Genomic DNA, 17,653 nt, shown 5'->3' on the forward strand with positions numbered 1-17,653 from the left:
TAGGAAAGTAGTGGGTGATTACTGTGCCATGTTTCCAAAAAAAGTTATAATATGCAAGAAAAGAAAATCTCCCACACAGTAAATGAGCCCCAGAAACTCTTGAATATCAGTCAAGATTCCAGATTTTCATTGTGGTGGTCTTAATTTGTCCAGCAAATGCAGTACATGTCATAAATATCATTTATTTTTTAACTGCCTGTGCCACAACAAATCAATCACCATTTTATTGTAAGTAAATAAAAAAACAGGCGCTGCATCATTTCACAATATCGTAAGTTTTTAGGTTTGGATATTTCAAACTTTGCCGGCAGCCACGCATGTTATCACTGCGCAGATTGATTACAGTACATTTATTATTTTACTGCAAACCATCCTGCCACGATATGTCCTTTTTGCACTGCCCTTAGAACCAGGGGTGTCCCTAGGGTTGGTGTCACCGGCAGCAGTAACACGTGGTGTCACCCCTTCAGAGGTGGGTGGTCCCTGTCGTGCTCCCTGTGTCCCCGTTGCAGCCCCTGGACCAGTGTTGCAAGATCAGTTAACCCTGTATAGGTTGCAAGCCAACAATCCGCGCAAGATGGACCGGATCTACGGATTGGGAAGCATAATGGATCGGACTTTTGGTGTCACCCCGTGAGATAGGTGTCACCCCGTGAGGTGCGCACACCCCGCACCTACCTAGGGACGCTACTGGTTATAACAAATTACCATTAAATTAGCCATATTTTGTGATTTTTTTCCCCCTGCTGGTAAACACGTTTACAATATACTAGTCACTTTACGGTACCTTATGTATTATGCGATCAAACGCCTTCTGCAGTTTCTCATGAGTTAATGCAAGCTTACGGAAGTCTCGGTGTGCTTCAAAAACAGGGATGACAATTTTATACACTTCATTCACCGTTTCATAAAATCCTGCCTGTAACAGACAAGTACAAATACTAAGTCACTATATACAGTATGTGCCACAAACGCCAATGTCTTTCAGATGTAGTACACATATTTTAGACATTCCAGTAATGTTCATCTAGAATGACTTTCTTGCTACAGCTACTATTTCTTTAGTGTTAGAGACATTATTACAGAAATCTACATTCTCTTTAATAATGATCTTCTAATATTCTTTCAAGAACTTCAGCGTTTAAAATTTTTTCACATAATACAGTACAGTCAAATGTAAATGTAATAACTATTTCTTTCCTCTTTGAAAAAGGTAGTCATTCCAAACTCACAAACACTCACAGGGAAAAGGAATACTTTCACTTCCTTTCTTATGCCTCCTTTAGGACCCAATCACACCTGAGCATTTTGCAGCTCAAAGCTCCAAAACGTTTGAGGGGCAAAAATAAATTATTTTCAATGGAGATGGTTCACAAGTCGCCTGAAGCCAAACTCTGGAAGCTCAAACAAGTTCTGGAGCTTTTTTGTAGTTCAAATTGGGCAGATTTGTGCATTTTTGGTGCTTTTTTTATTCCCTTAACAATGAATAGAAATGGGAGATTTGCACGCTTTTGCACATTTTGTTGTGCTATTTTGCACAATTTTCTGCTCAAATGAAAAAATAGAAAAAAAATTAGTAATAATATATGTATAAATAAATGTAAAATAAACAAATAAATAAAAATCATCATAATAAATAAAAAAATACAATTAATAATATGTAATAAATAATAATTAACCCCTACCCTTAATCCCCTAACCCTAAAAATGTATTATTATTATTATTAATGATAATAATAACAGTAATAATTAACCCAAACCCAGACAAAACAAAATAATGACTAATAATAGTAATATTGCTAATGATAATGTATTATTATTATTTATTTAGGGTTAGGGTGATTATTTTTATTATAATTAATAATATTAATTTATTTTAAATGTTTTATTTATTTTAGATTTATTCATTTATTATTGTTAGTATTATTACCACCCTAACATACAATTAAATACAATTAATAATATGTAATAAATAATAATTAACCCCTACCCTTAATCCCCTAACCCTAAAAATGTATTATTATTATTATTAATGATAATAATAATAATAGTAATAATTAACCCAAACCCAGACAAAACAAAATAATGACTAATAATAGTAATATTGCTAATGATAATGTATTATTATTTATTTAGGGTTAGGGTGATTATTTTTATTATAATTAATAATAATAATTTATTTTAAATGTTTTATTTATTTTAGATTTATTCATTTATTATTGTTAGTATTATTACCACCCTAACATAAAAAATAAAGAATAAATAAATAAGAAGAAGACAATAAATAAAATAATAACCCCTAACCCAAACCCTACCACCTAATCCTAACCTTAAACTGAACACCTAATCCTAACACTAACCTAATCTTAACTCTAATCCCTTACCCTAGCAAAAAAAAAAAAGAATATTAATAATTAAAAAAAATATAAAAGCTGCTAGAAAAGCTAAAAAATCTGAACAACCTACCAATAAATGATGCGACAGATGATATTTTTCTCTATTGGCTAATAATTAAAATACCAAAGGTCATAAACACCTAAAAAACGCAAAGTTTGCTCTGCTCAAGTGTGAATGCAGCCTTAATCGTATCACATATGACCCTGTTCCTGGTTCTGTAGTGCAGATGACAGGGTACTGAGATGTACCACTGTAAGCTTCCTCCTTCCTATAATAGTACTGGTAACTGTAAGAGCTGAGGAGGGGGGCAGGCTGGACGACTTTAGTTGGTAGAAAATGTAGTGTCTATTATTTAATGCAACAATTTTCCTTATATAAGGGGAAAACCTACTTGAATGAAAAGCTCTGCGGCCTGTTCTAAAAGCCCAACCAGTCCATTTTCTGAGAAATATCTTCCAGAGCACACTCCATCTTCATCTGGGGTCAGGATGTCATCAGACACAGCTGATTCTTCGATCACATTAGATGAAATGTTCTGCAAAGATCACATATATTTAATTTTCAAAATAAATATATATGAATAAGACTGTGGGGTTGATTTACTAAAGACAAATATATTGTACACTGTAAGTGCACAGTAAGTGCGCCCACAAGTGCAGTTGCTCTGGACCTGAAGGAAAGCTCTGAAAGCTCTGTTGATTTCTATCATCCAATCATTTGCAAGCAAAAATGCTGCTTTTTTTTATTTCCTTGCATGTGCACAGTATATTTGCCTTTAGTAAATCAATCCCTAGATGTCTTTTTTTGCCTGCATGTAAATGATACTGAATTTACACACGAGTTTCCAAGATATGATGATGTAAAAGTACTGTATGAGAGCTAATACATAAATAACCCTGAATACTTTTTTGTGCAATGTAGCCACTATATATACTTCTGTACCTTCTATGAAGTACATCATTATGCTGAAAAGGTGAGGTATACATTTCTGTATTTTTTCCAAATGAAATATAAATTTGGTATACCCAGTTACATGTATCCCATTATTGGTTAAGTATACAACCATCCAATACTGAGTTCATGATATCTAAAAACATCCATACATGGAGGCAAGTTGTTGTAAGATACAAACACTTCCTACATAACTGATTAGATTTCAGAAGGTTCACTTCTTATCCCCGCTGGTGGTGCAGAGATAAGCAGAAAATGCAAAACATTTAAAATTCTTTACTTATATTCAGGGGCGGACTGAAAACTCATGGGGCCCCCAGGCAATAGGGGATCATGGGGACCCTGTGTCCTTGCCCACACTCAAAAAAGCCTATAAAAAAGTTACCAGGGGCATCTCATGGGGCCCCCGACTGACCCCGGGCCCTCGGGCAGTGTCCGAGTGCTCAAATGGTCAGTCCGCCCCTGCTTATATTGCGCATTCAGAAACAATCTGCAAAGCAGTAAAAATAAAAAGGAGCCACAAGACACCAATGACTAGGGAACAGAACAAACGGTTTCCTTAAGTCCTCATGCACACTGGACGTTTTTACAGCTGCTGTTTTTGGCTTTTGACATTTTTTCCTACAGCCAGTAAACCCCCCAGCATGTTATCCTATGTGTCCATACACACATGGACTGTAATCAATGTTTTTTGGCAGGAGAGTTTTTTGGCTACAAAAAAAAAACAGAACTAGTGGGTTTCAAGAGGAGGTTTTAGCTGTACAAACGCTCTAACGTGGTAAATCATTGTAAATCGTGGCAAACCAGCGTTTTTGGGTTTTTTTTATCACAAAAAAAATGTTTTGGGTAAAAAAAAACCTCTAAAAAAACGCAAATGCAAAAAAAGCGGCAAAACGCTAATACAAAAACGCTAAAAAACTCATGTTTTTAACATGACTTTACACGGCTAATGTTACCAGCATTATTAAAATGCCCAGTGTGCATGGAGCCTAATTGTTTATTATGGGACACAGGGCAGAAGGCATTCTGAGATGTATGGGTTATACTGCTTCCTGCAGTAGATTTGTATGAGAGCTAATACAAACAAAACTCCAAACTATCCGCTCCTAGTTTCGGACTCCGCAATCCACATTTTCCAGCTCTTAGCTTTTACATGAGAGGTTTGGACCTGATGGTGGCATCCTTTGAGGCAGTTCCTAATTACAATATATTCTAGACTGGTACAACTCAATATTCTGGCTGCATGAGACAAGTAGGTAGAGTCCAGCATTCGATTTAGGGAAATCTTCCCTTTCACTGGCTTGGAGCATTTGCACAATAGATGCCAGCTTGACAGGCTGGGGAGGAGTCTTAGATACCCTCCTGGTACAAGTGGCTTGGATGCTGGAAGAGGCTTGTCTCCCAGTCAACATACTGGAGCCATGAGCGATTCAGTTGTCCCTTCAATGCTGGACCTCTCGAATGCAAGGATTTGGATTCAGTCTGACAATGCCACAGCAGTGGCATATATCAATCATCAGGGAGTAACCAGAAGTCCTGTGGCTCAATGAAGATCATGACGTTATTTGTCCCCTTCTCAACCTCAGCCAATCAGAAAAAGTCTTGTAGTCATTCATAAAAAACAAATCTTCCTTCTATTTTGCTCCAGGAGCAGGACGGGAAGTTCTCATCCCACTGCTGGAACACATTGCTGTGCATTGTATGTAGCTGACACTACACAAAGTACATATATTAGTGAAGGAAATTGTTTGTTTGGTACAAACCATTTAAAGGTAAATGAAACCTGGAGCTGGGCTTAAAGGGACAAAGGTCCCATCTCTCTGTCTTTCTGATCTATGTCTTCCACTGCTGCTGTTCCATAAAATTAAAGCAGGATAGGACTGGGAAAGGTTATACCTGGCTTACTCATAGCATTTTTGTTTGCTAGTGTCCATAATTCCTTCTGTCCACACATCGTTTAATAGAAAGGGAATGCAAAAAATTAAATTTTCTCTAGGTCCATATCATCTTCACTGGTCCTGACTTTCCTGCATGAGCAATAGGAACCCTTGTGTATAGGTCACTATATACTGTCGTAGTTTGAAAAAATGTGTAGTGCACATACTTCACTCCTGGAAATGAATTGGCTAAACTTTGCCCATGGCCTTTGTTGTTATTGGAGCATAATTGGGGAAGGGGGTGATGTGAGCTGAGGAGCCTACATTAATTTAATGCTGGTACAGTCTGCTGCATCCTCCATAAAAATGGCTCAAATATTCTTACTTCAGATGCACAAACTGAAATCTACTTTGAGAGAAAGAACATTTCTATAGTCTAAATTTCTGTATGGTTAAATAAATATGTTTTTTCCTTTTATAGAGTGTTGATATATCCTAATAGGAAACCTATCCTTAGACGAATGCGGAGGCTGCTTTTGCTGATTTCTCATTCTGCAAATGTTAGTTTCCTGGCTGTCACGTTGACCCTCTGGCTTCATTACTTTGAACCACTAGCCCTAAAGAAGTATGCAAATATGGACTTCTGACTTTCCTGAACTTCATACTTGTTTAAGGTTCATAAATAAGAAGGTATTAAATCATAACAATCCATACCATATTCAGAAGGGTGTCAGCAATGGCAGCCTTCATTTACTTGAAGTGTGCTACAAAGACCATCTGATTAAATAACATCATTCACATCAGGGAATGTGTTGTGGTTTTGCTTATATCTCTTGAATGTGTTATGTTCAGGACTACAAAAATAGCAAATACTTAGAAAGGACAAAAGCCACTTGCAACCAGTCAGGGCTTGATAGGACTCACAGATCTCAGAATACCATAACTGTTGGCAAACCAATAATCCACTGAGCTCTAAGACCCCATGTACACAGGACACGTCTGAACGATGGAAACTGACTGCTGGAAAACATAGGTTAAAAAATGTCTGTTTAGCCACGTTTGCATAATGCGTTTATGAGCGTTTGCGTTTAGAAGCTGTTTTTAAAGATAAGCACAGGAGAACCTCCCAAATGCCCAGAATGCACTGAAAAGTGATACATTATTAACTATTTCAGACTGTTTCAGAGAAATACAGAGAGTAGAAGAAGAGACAGCAGTATGTGTTGAAATTAGCTTAGGTGTGAGTTGCTCATTAACATTTCTTTTGTTTCCAAGTGAGTCATGAGTGTGGAGTGAGTCATTAAGAGCATCTGGCAGGGGGTCTTCAGGAGGAATTTAAGGTGTCATTGACATATCTTTTGTTTCCAAGGGTGGGAGAGGTCTGATGTGTGAATTGGTCATTACAATGTGTGTCAAGCTTGGTCGGAACATCCTGTGTTCAGTGTTTGTCCATTTGAGTACCTTGAAAATGCTTCGCGTGCATTTTTCATGATGATAAAAAGGCTCTGGACAGCATTGGGAACTGGAAGAGTTAAAAAAAAATTTCAAACACAAACGCTTATAAGCACACGATTTGCCACATTTAGCCGCATTTACAAGCGCTTTGCGTTCGAAACGCTGAAAAAATCGACTGCTGAACGCAAGTTTTCCACGTTCAAAAAAGCAACTGTAAACTCAAACGCCTGTAAACGACTGTAAACGAAGATGTGTACATGGACACATAGGAAAACATTAGGGTGAGTTCAGGGGCTGCTGAAAAAAATGCTGAACAGCTCCTAAACATGAGTTTATCAGCTGCATTGTACATGAGCCCTAATACAGAGACTACAATTTATAGCTGCACAATACTCTGAGATTGTAAGCGCCAAAAAGCAGGGCCCTCCTAACCCTCTTGTATTGAACTGTATCATTTGCTGTATTGCCTCCCGTTATATTGTAAAGCGCTCAGCAAACTGTTGGCGCTATATAAATCCTGTATAATAATAATAATAATCTTACCTGAAAGCTAACACTGCCAACGGGAAGGTAACTACAGTCCTCCAGCATGCTTAAGTATTCTGCTACAAGTGCCGCTGCGTGGACAAGACACATGGCTGCCTCGGTGTAATACTTCCGCTTTACATGTTTTTCTGCCATGTTCTGCAGCCACGTGAGCCTCAGATCTGGGGATGTCTGGTAACCTTTAGCAATTCTAATTGAAACACATTTATGATTATAGATATTCAGAAATCTCATTTTATTTAGAGTTGATTTAACTTTTTCATACTACAAGAAAAGGGACCAGAGGGGGAAGAGAAAAGTTACACTACCATTCACAGCAAGTGTTGCAATTCTTCACCTTAAAGTGTTACTAAACCCAGGAGCCTGCATTCACTACATCTGGTCCCCCACAGTACACAGAACGAGCGAAGCTCATTGCACCTATATACATGCATGTTCTTTGCTGTGATTCAACAATGGCGTGTACATCTTTGTTGTATTATGCTTGATGTTAGATGACATACTTGGTTGTCTGTACCTGCTGGTGATTGTATGTACTGTATATGTCTAATACAAACCTATTGCTAAAGCAGTTTGGCTACGTGGTGTGCTTACTCTATACATTAAGTGTTACTAAACCCAGGACCCTGTATTCACTATATCTGGTCTCCCACAGTACACACAACATGGAAGTGCAATTATTTTAGTAAATACTGTATAAACAGCTAAATACCTTTTCTCACCAGCTGTATATAGCAGTCTTGTGACTTCTATTAGTATCCAGCAGAGCACCGGTTAAAGCTTGTAGGAAGAGTTTTCATTCTGCTTTGACTGTCCTATGAGGCTCCATGACCCCTGACCCTCTGTCTGTAAACTGCTGATTGGCCCTGTGCTGATCATATGCACCCTCCCAAAAGAAAAATAAACCTCTGTAGCAATACACACCAAACTAAGAATGTGCAGAGTGCCTTTTAGGGGATCTGTACTATCAGCAGATGGATTGCAGACAGTAGAAGAAGGGGAAGACCAGAGAAGACAGGATCAAACAGTCTTTTTACACAATGTAGAGTATTAACCCCTTAAGTTCCACAGTGAGTATAACAAGCATGTTTTACTGCATATACAGACTGATTTTACTGCTGTGGGTTTAGTAACACTTTAATGTGTATCCAGCTCTTTTTTTAACTTTTTTTTTTAGTTTTGGATTGAGTAAGAAATGGATAGAACCCCCATCACTTTTTCTTTAATGCTTAAATCTGTTTGGGATGCAGAACAGGAATATTTACCAGTATGGGTGTCCCCATTGGAACATTTACCCTCTATTTTTGTACTGGCAACAACTGTAACATTCAGGTTTTCCCAACTATTTTTATTGTTAGTACAGTGATCACCAAGACAAATAGAGAGAATGAATCCTACCAACTGGGACCAAAACATCAATAAGAAATGTCATTCAAAATGAAAAACAATTCTGGCTTTAGATACACTTTAACTAGGGTGCCCATGAGTGCTCAGTATTTTCTTTTGGACTCTGTTGGTGAATTTTGAGCCTGGGTTCACACTGATGTGATGTGGAATTTGCACCGGTTTCTGTGCGATTTCCGCACCACATCATAAACGCACCCCATTCATACGAACCACTGCGGGTGTGTATTTTCAGTTAACGACACCTCGAAATCAGTTCGCAAAACTGATGTGATGTGCAGAATCGGGTGGGAACACCCATGCGATCCGATTCAGGTGCAGACTAAAAAAGGGTCCTGCACTTTTTAGGTGCAAATGCAGTGCAATTTGAGCCATACAAAATGTATGGCTGAAATTGCACCGCACAGAAATCACATGTGATTTGCACAGGAATGCGGTGCAGTTCCTGTGCGAATCACATGCGGTATGCTGCACCGCACAAGTGTGAACCTCAATGCAGAATTGTGTGTAGTTGGCTTATTATCAGGATAATCTTACCAAAAGCCTGCTATCATTCAGAGTGCCTAACATACATGAATGGCAGCCGTGTTTCATTCAGCAGGATATAGTGAGAACATTCAAAAACGAAGCTAAATTCAAGATTGTAGTAAAATATCTACAACTATTTTTGTTTTGTGCCCAAGAATGTAGTTCCTGTAATATTTATATGTATCCTACTTTATTACGAACAACAAACCTTGCACAATATTACTAGTATTTTAGGCAGGATGAGCTCTGGACATGCTCTGAATATAACAAGTGGAAACAAAGTAACAGCCACTGATAGAAACATAGTCAACATGTGCAGTGTGGAGAAACTGATGAAGAAGGGGAACTTTTGTTTGCAGTTAACTATAGATATGTACAAAATTGTAAGGCCTCTTTCACACGGGCGTTCCATATGTCCGTTTTTCATCTGTCTGTTTATGGATGAAAAACAGACATCCATGTATTTCTATGGACTAGCGGATGTAAACGGATGATCATCCATTTACATTTGGTAATGTCCGCATCCATTAACATCCGTTTTTTTGAACGGAAGAAAACCCTATTTTTCTTCTGCAAAAAAAAAACCGGATGTCAAGAGATATCAATGGATTGTATGCAGCTTGGCAGGTCAGGAAAGGGGGGGGGGGGAATGAGCGAGTGCCCCCCCCCTGAACCATACCAGGCCAAATGGCCTCAATATGGGGGGGTGCTTTGGGGCGGGGCCCCCCCAGGCAACTTGTTCCCATGTTGTTGGGGAGAAAGGCCTCTTCCCCACAACCCTGGGCCGTGGTTGGAATCTTATGGCCACATGCCCATGTCTGTGAGCGGGGGGGCCCCCAGATCCCAGCCTCCCCCGTGTGAATGAGTATGGTGTACATAGTACCGCTACCCACTCACAAAAAAAAAGTGTAGTGTGAGAAAAGACAGGGGACAGTCCTTGACAAGTCCTTTATTAAAAGAAGGAAAATAAAATAATGTCCCCTGAAGTAGATCCAATGTCAATCACCGCCGCCCTTAAAAAGGAAAAAAAAGGCTCTGTCCCGACGCTGGCTCCCAGCCAACTGTCTGCTCCGCTGGCTTGACGTTTCTTAAATATGTAAGGGGCGGGGCCACCTGGTGACATCACCATTGTGACCCCACCCTCATGTGATATCATCAGCTGGGGCATGCTGAGTCAATGATGTCACACGGGGGGTGCGGGGGCACATACATGATGGCCCCGCCCCTTACATATTTAGGAGCTGTCAAGCCAGCGGAGCAATCAGACAGAGGGAGCCAGTGTCGGGAATTGAGCCTTTTTTTTCCTTTTTTCGGGTGGTGTCCGTGGCGGGCAGCGTGAGTGATGTTGGATCTACACAGACCCCCACACCCACATCCCAGGGTTGTGGGGAAGAGGCCCTTGTCCTCATCAACACGGGGACAAGGTGCTTTGGGGGGGAGCCCCCGTACCCCAAAGCACCCCCCCATGTTGAGGGCATCTGGCCTGATATGGTTCAGGAGGTGCACGCTCGTCCCCCCCCTTTCCTGACCTGCCGGGCTGCATGCTTGGATAAGGGTCTGGTATGGATTTTGGAGGGGACCCCACACCATTTATTTTTAAATTTTGGCATGGGGGTTCCCCTTAAAATCAAAAACCAGATCTGAAGGGCTTGGTATGGATGGAGGAGGGACCCCATGCCATTTTTTAATTGCCGGCAATTTGTTTTATTTTACATTCAGTTGTCAGTGGGGAACCCGCTGACAGCTGATGACTTATAGGTTGTTAGGGACTCGGCAGCCACCCATTCCTTAACAACCCATGACAGTACTGACAGATACAGTAAATACTGCATGCCTGGACAACTACTTAATTACCGCATGCATTTAATTATTTATTTCCTTTTGTGAATTGACTTCAGATGTCTTGCAAATCGCACCTGAAATCGGCATTTCATCTGACTTTGAAATCGTGCCACTTCAAAGTAACATGGTTTCAAAGTTGGGCTTGATGTGAACGGGGTATTAACGGACCAAAAACGGATGTAAATGGATGAAAAACGGATGAGAAAACGGATGTAAGCGGATGTACACTCACTCGTTTTTTCTTTGAAAAAAACGTGACTGAACTGATGAAAAAAACAGAACGCCCGTGTGAAAGGGGCCTAAAACTGTTTATTCTTAAAACTGTATGCATTGGAAAAAATGAGCTGGATATGTTGCGTTACACATACCTGTACATCAAGTCCATTAACATCTCTGGGTCTTTTTGGAATGCTCTCATTTTCACTGTGTCTGAAAGAATACTGTTCAGATTGTGCAAGAGCTCTTTTACCTATAAAGAAGAATCATTTGATGATTCCTGGTAGCAATGGTTGTAATAGAAAAACAGTGCATTGATAGAAAGTAAAGCATCATATAACGTGGCTGAAAAAACAATTGCGCTTTTAGAAATTTTACAATGTATCTAATTCTAACTGGTCTTGTCCAGCACGAGAAACAAATATTTTCATTCTTGTTCATTAAAGTGGAACTACACTGCATCTGAGCGCCACAAACCAAAAAAGCGATATATTTAATTTTTCATATTCAAAGCAAACTCCCACATCCATCCATATCTACATGTTTTATTTTGCTGAGAAATTACTTTGAAACCCACCCCTAACATTTCTAGCCGTGGCCATGTTTTGTAAGGGCAGATGATTCATGTAACATTTACTTCCTGGAACCATTTGCCATTAGCTTAAGCATGCAGGCAGGATGGTGTGCTTAACTGAGAAAACCCCTCCCCTCCTGAAGACTCCTGGGATGTATGACATAATTTGCCTAGGCATGGAAACCAGGAAATAACTGAAGAAATGCTAAAAAAGCTTAAAACAAGTAAATATGATATACAGTGCTCAGCATGACAACACCCCAACAGATTTTGTCAGAAAACCTTTACTTTCATTTCAGAATCAACATTTTCTATGAGGCACTATACTACAAAATACTCCCACAAATGCGGGCCATTGGTTCCAAACAAGATTTGTTCATTTACACACACAAAAAGGTATTTTTTCTAACAAATTAATTCAAGATCATGTTGCAAAAATGAATACACTCCAATGAAAGTTGAATTCTTGTTAATTAGGATGATTTTGTAAAATGTAGCTTTGCTCCCAAAGCAGGCCATACATGGGTCGAATTCCAAACGAATTTTCTTTAGCAAATCAGAAATTTCGTGCATTTTGTAATCTGATGGTGCCACCATTGATTTTGCAATTCAACCAACCAAGCCTTCGATTTCATCTCATGTTGCTACAGAAAAGAATTTTCGTGGCCAAGAATTTTCTTTTCATTCCAGGTCATAGCTCATGCTCATTTCTTTTTCGTTTATATTTCCCGCATGATTCTCCCATCATTGATTCAAAATTCGTTAGTTTTTCAAAAAATTTCCAACATGCCCCATCACTCAAATTTGAGGGTCACACGAAAATCATCCATTTCTGTGACCCACTAATTGTGCGAAATTCGAACGAAAATTCTTAGAAAAGATTTTCAAAAGAAAATTCTTTCAGAATTCGACACATGTATGGCCGGCTTTAGGAGCAAAGCTACATTTTAGATAACAACATCCTCATTAACAAGAATTCAACTACAGGTGAGTCTAATTATTCATTAAACAGGTGTCCAGCAGAGAGTTGATTATAAAAGGGCGTTAGTTAAAGAAAACCCCTTCCCATTTCATGCTGTCAGCAATGGCACCACATGGAAGAGAAATGTCACAAGACCTGAGAAAGAAAATAATTTCTTTACACAATAAAGGTGAAGGCTACAAGAAGATCAGCAAAACTTTACTTATCAGTCAGAATACTGTAGCAAAAGTGATATTAAGTATTTTTGTCTAAAAGGTGAACTTATCCTTTAATGCACGAGAAAGGAAATATGATTTTTCTACTTTCTATAAAATCTTTTTTGAATTTCATTAAGGAACACAGTTCCCCCCCATATTTGTGATCTTACTTCTAGTACTGCTTTTTCTACAAACTGGGCAGAGTGGGAGGGCTATACCAGGCTGGTCACGTTTTATTTTTTTTTGTTTGCCATTGTCCAAATGCTCATGTAGACAGCAGCATAATCTAATTTTCTCCAAATCTTGTGTCCTTAAATGAACTCAGAGAAAAGAATTTTACAATAAGTGTGATTTATTTCCATTTCACTGGATATAAAAAGCTTATTGGGGTCGATTTACTAAAACTGGAGAGTGCAAAATCTGGTGCCGCTGTGCATGATAGCCAATCACCATCTAACTTCAGCTTGTTCAATTAAGCTTTAACAATAAAACCTGGAAGCTGATTGGTTTCTATGCAGAGCTGCACCAGGTTTTGCACTCTCCAGTTTTAGTAAATCGTCCTCATTGTGTCTACACAAAGTACTGAATCTCTGATTTTTTTTGTTCCCATGATAACTACAAAGGGTTTAGTACAAACATGAATGCTGATTACAGGCTAAGGCTGTTCATACCTTATACAAATTCCTTGTACAATTTTCCTTTAGATTTACCAAAACCATATAACATGAGGTCAAACCTAAACACTTTCAATGTGTATGCAATCAGGCAACCCCTTGCACTACATAGTTGAAGGTGAATCTAAAGGAAATTAAATAAGAAAATTGTATGACGTATGGCCAACTTAAAGCTGCCATACACAAAGCAAGATTCGAGCCCAGGGTAGCCTTGGCAGTACCATCGCACCAGACATCTTTCATTCAGAAAACTGTTGGCCCCCACAGGGCTGAACAAGAGAAACCTTAAGGTGGGAACACACGATTAGAAAATCAACCGATCAGTCATCCGACGACCGAGAGGCGTTCGTTCGTTGGTCGAAATCGTGGCCCACATTAACCAATCTAAAAAAAATTGTTCATCGGGCAATACGTAGTGTTGACGTCTTCTGTGGAAGTGATGCAGTGTGCGTGTGACCTTGTCGCCACGCCCTTCCGGCCAGAACGAGCGATATACACAACAATTAACAGCAATGAGTATAATATAGTTTATTACATTACCTATATACATAAATAGTGATACATAAAAATAGAATATGCATCATTCTGGTTTCATTATCTCATTAGGCCAATCTACTTTTAGCATTTGGATTTTTCGTTCGTGTTTAAGAAGATTCCTTGGACACAAACATCCAAGTCATCTTCTGTTTCCGCTCATGCGTGATAGCGCTTGATAGATTTTTTTCGTACGACCGTCAAACCACCGCATAGAAAATCAGTCGTTAATATGCAAAACGACAACATTTTTCACTATTGTTCAACTAGATTTTTTCGTTCACAATATCGTTATCGGTTAAAACATCCTGCTCATCAAGGAAGAGAAAGTCATTCGATCAGTGGTTCCACTAAATTTTTCGTATGATTTTCTCATCATATGTACGGGGCATTAGTCTATGGCCAGCTTAGATTAACATTTGGTATGCCTTGAGTGATTCTGAATCCTAGGTTGCTAAGGCCTCCTTCCGTATGTAAGTACCTTAAGGAGTTCGGCTACTCCCCTGAATTCGGAAGTAATGCACACCAGATACATGATATACTGTATTTATTAGGCATTTTGCAATGCTAAATAAAGCACTATTCTAAGTTGACAGTCACACAGCTACAGTATATTTACATGGCACCTCAAGTTCCTATGTGACATTTAACAATGGGTTTACCTCCCAGTTACAATTATAGATTGTAGAATATGTTGACATAGCTAAACCTGAAATACAAGTTGTGTTATATAAAGCTTCTATTGCAAACAGTTCAATGTTGTTGTGTATGTTTAGGGAAATGTCACTGGGATTTTTCCATACCACATAGATCATAAACCACTACTGTAATTAACACAAGCATATAAAAGACTGCTGAAGCACAAATAATAGCTCCAGGGTGGAGAAACCAGAACGGAGCCCCCTTATATCTCATTAAAGATTAGCCCTCGGTGTGGTAATGGTAAATAAAATAGGGTACTTATTCTCCTTTTTTTTTAACCAGCCTACAAACTCCAGCTAACAGATTTAAAAAGGGTGTGAAGGACAGAGAAATGCTGATGACTCCTGTAATGATATAGAGGAGCAGCAGATATGCTATAGCAATGTGACCCTTGATCCAGGCACAGCTTAGATAGGTCTGCCATTAGGAACTCTTGTAACATCTGTGTTTAGACTGAAGTTCTTTAATTACTTGGGCTATTTAAGATTTCAAAAGCAAATGATGATCAAATCATGTCAGTGGTGTACATAGTGTACATGACCTCCCTCCTGTATACAAGCACAAAGTATTTTTAGTAATAATCATAAATGAAACAGAAAAGCCAGAATAGAAAATCCAAAGCTAAAAAAAAAAGAGTGAATTGGTGGTACACTGTAACATTGATGGTCAGTGCACATACATAGTCAAGTGTAATTTTTTTTTTAGACTGACGTACAAGTCAGTGGAAAATTGCCCCTTTCCTTAGTGGTCAGTGAAGAAGTGCCCCATCTGATTGGTAGTCATTGAAGAAGTGCTCTCTGACACTGATGGCCAGTGTGGTCCCTTTTACATTGGTGGTCAGCTACGTGCTGCATTTTATTACTGGTCAGTGGAGAAATGCCTATTATTACACTGGTGTCACCTTAAATTGGTGGTCAGTGTAGTGCCCCTTTACATTGGTGATCAGTGGTAAAACAGATCCTTACATTGGTAGTCAGTGTAGAATCCTCTTACATTTGTGGTAAGTGGGGTGCCACCTTATATTGGTGAACTGTATCACACATTAACATACAATTATGCTTACTATACATTATGTAATTGTTGCATGTACATTACCTGTGCAGGAAAAAAAGTAGACTGCATATCTTCATCTTCCTCAGCATATGCCAAAATGCTCCTCAGTGATTTGCGCAGATATTCTTCATTGAAATCCTGTGACTTACCAACCAGTGAAGCTAACGACATGGTAACTTGCATTTTCACTCGGGCGAAGTTCTAGATGAATTACACATAACCACATTTGCATAAATTATTGTGTTTCTTTTACTGTGTTCCAAGGTAAGACAGGCAGACAACATAGTTAGGAGGTAATAAGGCCCTTCAATTTAGGAAGGTGATTAGTAGCAGAGGCACCAGTGTATAACAGATGTATCTGGAGAGTGATTCTTCATAAAGTTCATATATTTTGATCCTTGAAGCACAGGCATATACTCTATATACAATTTGGTCTTTTTACCTTCATTTGCGCTTACAAATGCGCATGATATGTTATAACTTGTTGGATAATATGTAGGGCCTTGCATTATGCATTATTTTAAAATACTTTAAAAGAAAAGTGTGTTTTTGTACTGTAATAAAGTTTTATTATTGCCTATATGAATGGATATATTGACATACTTTTATATTCATACTTAAGTTTGTATTTCAACACTTTTCTCAGATAGGAGATGTCTTTTGCTAAGATTTGCAATTGATATTATTGGGACCACCCCAGTGAGTGTGACCACATCTACACGGAGACAGTTGTCCTCACACAATTTATTTCTATTGCAGGCTTACTTAAATATTTTGGACTCTGAAGCAGTTATGATGGGTCCCACTTTGTCTGTTGAATTTGTAATGTATTTCAAATCATGTATAATGAAAAAAATAAATGAGACCACCCCAATTTCTAGCAGATGGAGACTGCAAGATAGCATGGAACTATGGCAGGGGAGATCCTGATTGTAGTCTCTCAAAAAATATAGAAAGCAAAATAATGACTCCTCTTTCTAGGGTTCACCTGAAATAGCACTTTGAACTGACTGATTGCTAATTTTATACATGGTAATCTTAAAATCACTGTAATGTTAAAAATAGTTGAGTACATGTAAACAGAGAATGGCATCATGCAAAATCCTATACTTGTACACTTCTTTAATATATTTGTAAGATTACAAGAACCTACACTGGTACTACTGAAGCTGTATCTCATGATCAGGTAAAGGGTTGCACATGCTTGGCTCCTTGTGCTTTCCAAAGCACTGCTGCAGTGATGTAAGACCTTCTGGCAGAGATCAGCACATTGCTCCACTTCTTCTTCGAACAGAACGTCCCCAAACTATAAGAAATCACAAGGTTAAAAAGGTATAGTAATTCTTTTCATGTTTTCTTTAGTCAGCATTGAGTAAATATTAAACTGTACAGTAGCTGTATAAAGAGTTAATAATGATATTTTCCCTAATTTAGTTAACGTTTTTCATAGACATTGGGGTTGATTTACTATTGGCAAATGGGCTATTCACTTTGAAAGGGAATTTTCCTTTAGCTTTGTGAATGAGGTGAAGCTCTGCTGATTGCCGTCATCCAATAATGTGCAAGCTGCCAAAATAAATTTTTTTTCTTGCATGTGATTGGGTATACTTTGCAAAGTTAATTTTTACCACATTTACTAAGCTAAGTGAAAAGTTTATACTCATAGAATAAAAATATGGGAATGCAAAATATGTATTAATTTTCATTTATTCATATGGCTT

General features: G+C 38.5%; 1 protein-coding gene across 2 annotated transcripts in view; it reads right to left on the minus strand.

Annotated features, from left to right (window-relative positions):
• The window catches only part of DOCK8 (dedicator of cytokinesis 8), a 195,378-nt gene that overhangs the window by 24,020 nt on the left and 153,705 nt on the right, over positions 1-17,653 (minus strand). For both annotated transcript variants that reach the window (XM_089692587.1, XM_089692586.1), the window contains exons 36-41: positions 17,086-17,238; positions 15,975-16,133; positions 11,369-11,469; positions 7,224-7,416; positions 2,789-2,932; positions 788-919 (exon numbers count right to left, since the gene is read on the minus strand). In XM_089692587.1, coding sequence (XP_089548713.1) covers positions 788-919; positions 2,789-2,932; positions 7,224-7,416; positions 11,369-11,469; positions 15,975-16,133; positions 17,086-17,238 — 882 coding nt within the window. The remainder of the gene's footprint in view (positions 1-787; positions 920-2,788; positions 2,933-7,223; positions 7,417-11,368; positions 11,470-15,974; positions 16,134-17,085; positions 17,239-17,653) is intronic.

The sequence above is a fragment of the Staurois parvus genome, unplaced genomic scaffold (assembly GCF_062004578.1).
Source record: "Staurois parvus isolate SC_StPar_1 unplaced genomic scaffold, SC_StPar_1.0 ptg000596l, whole genome shotgun sequence".
NCBI lineage: Eukaryota > Metazoa > Chordata > Amphibia > Anura > Ranidae > Staurois > Staurois parvus.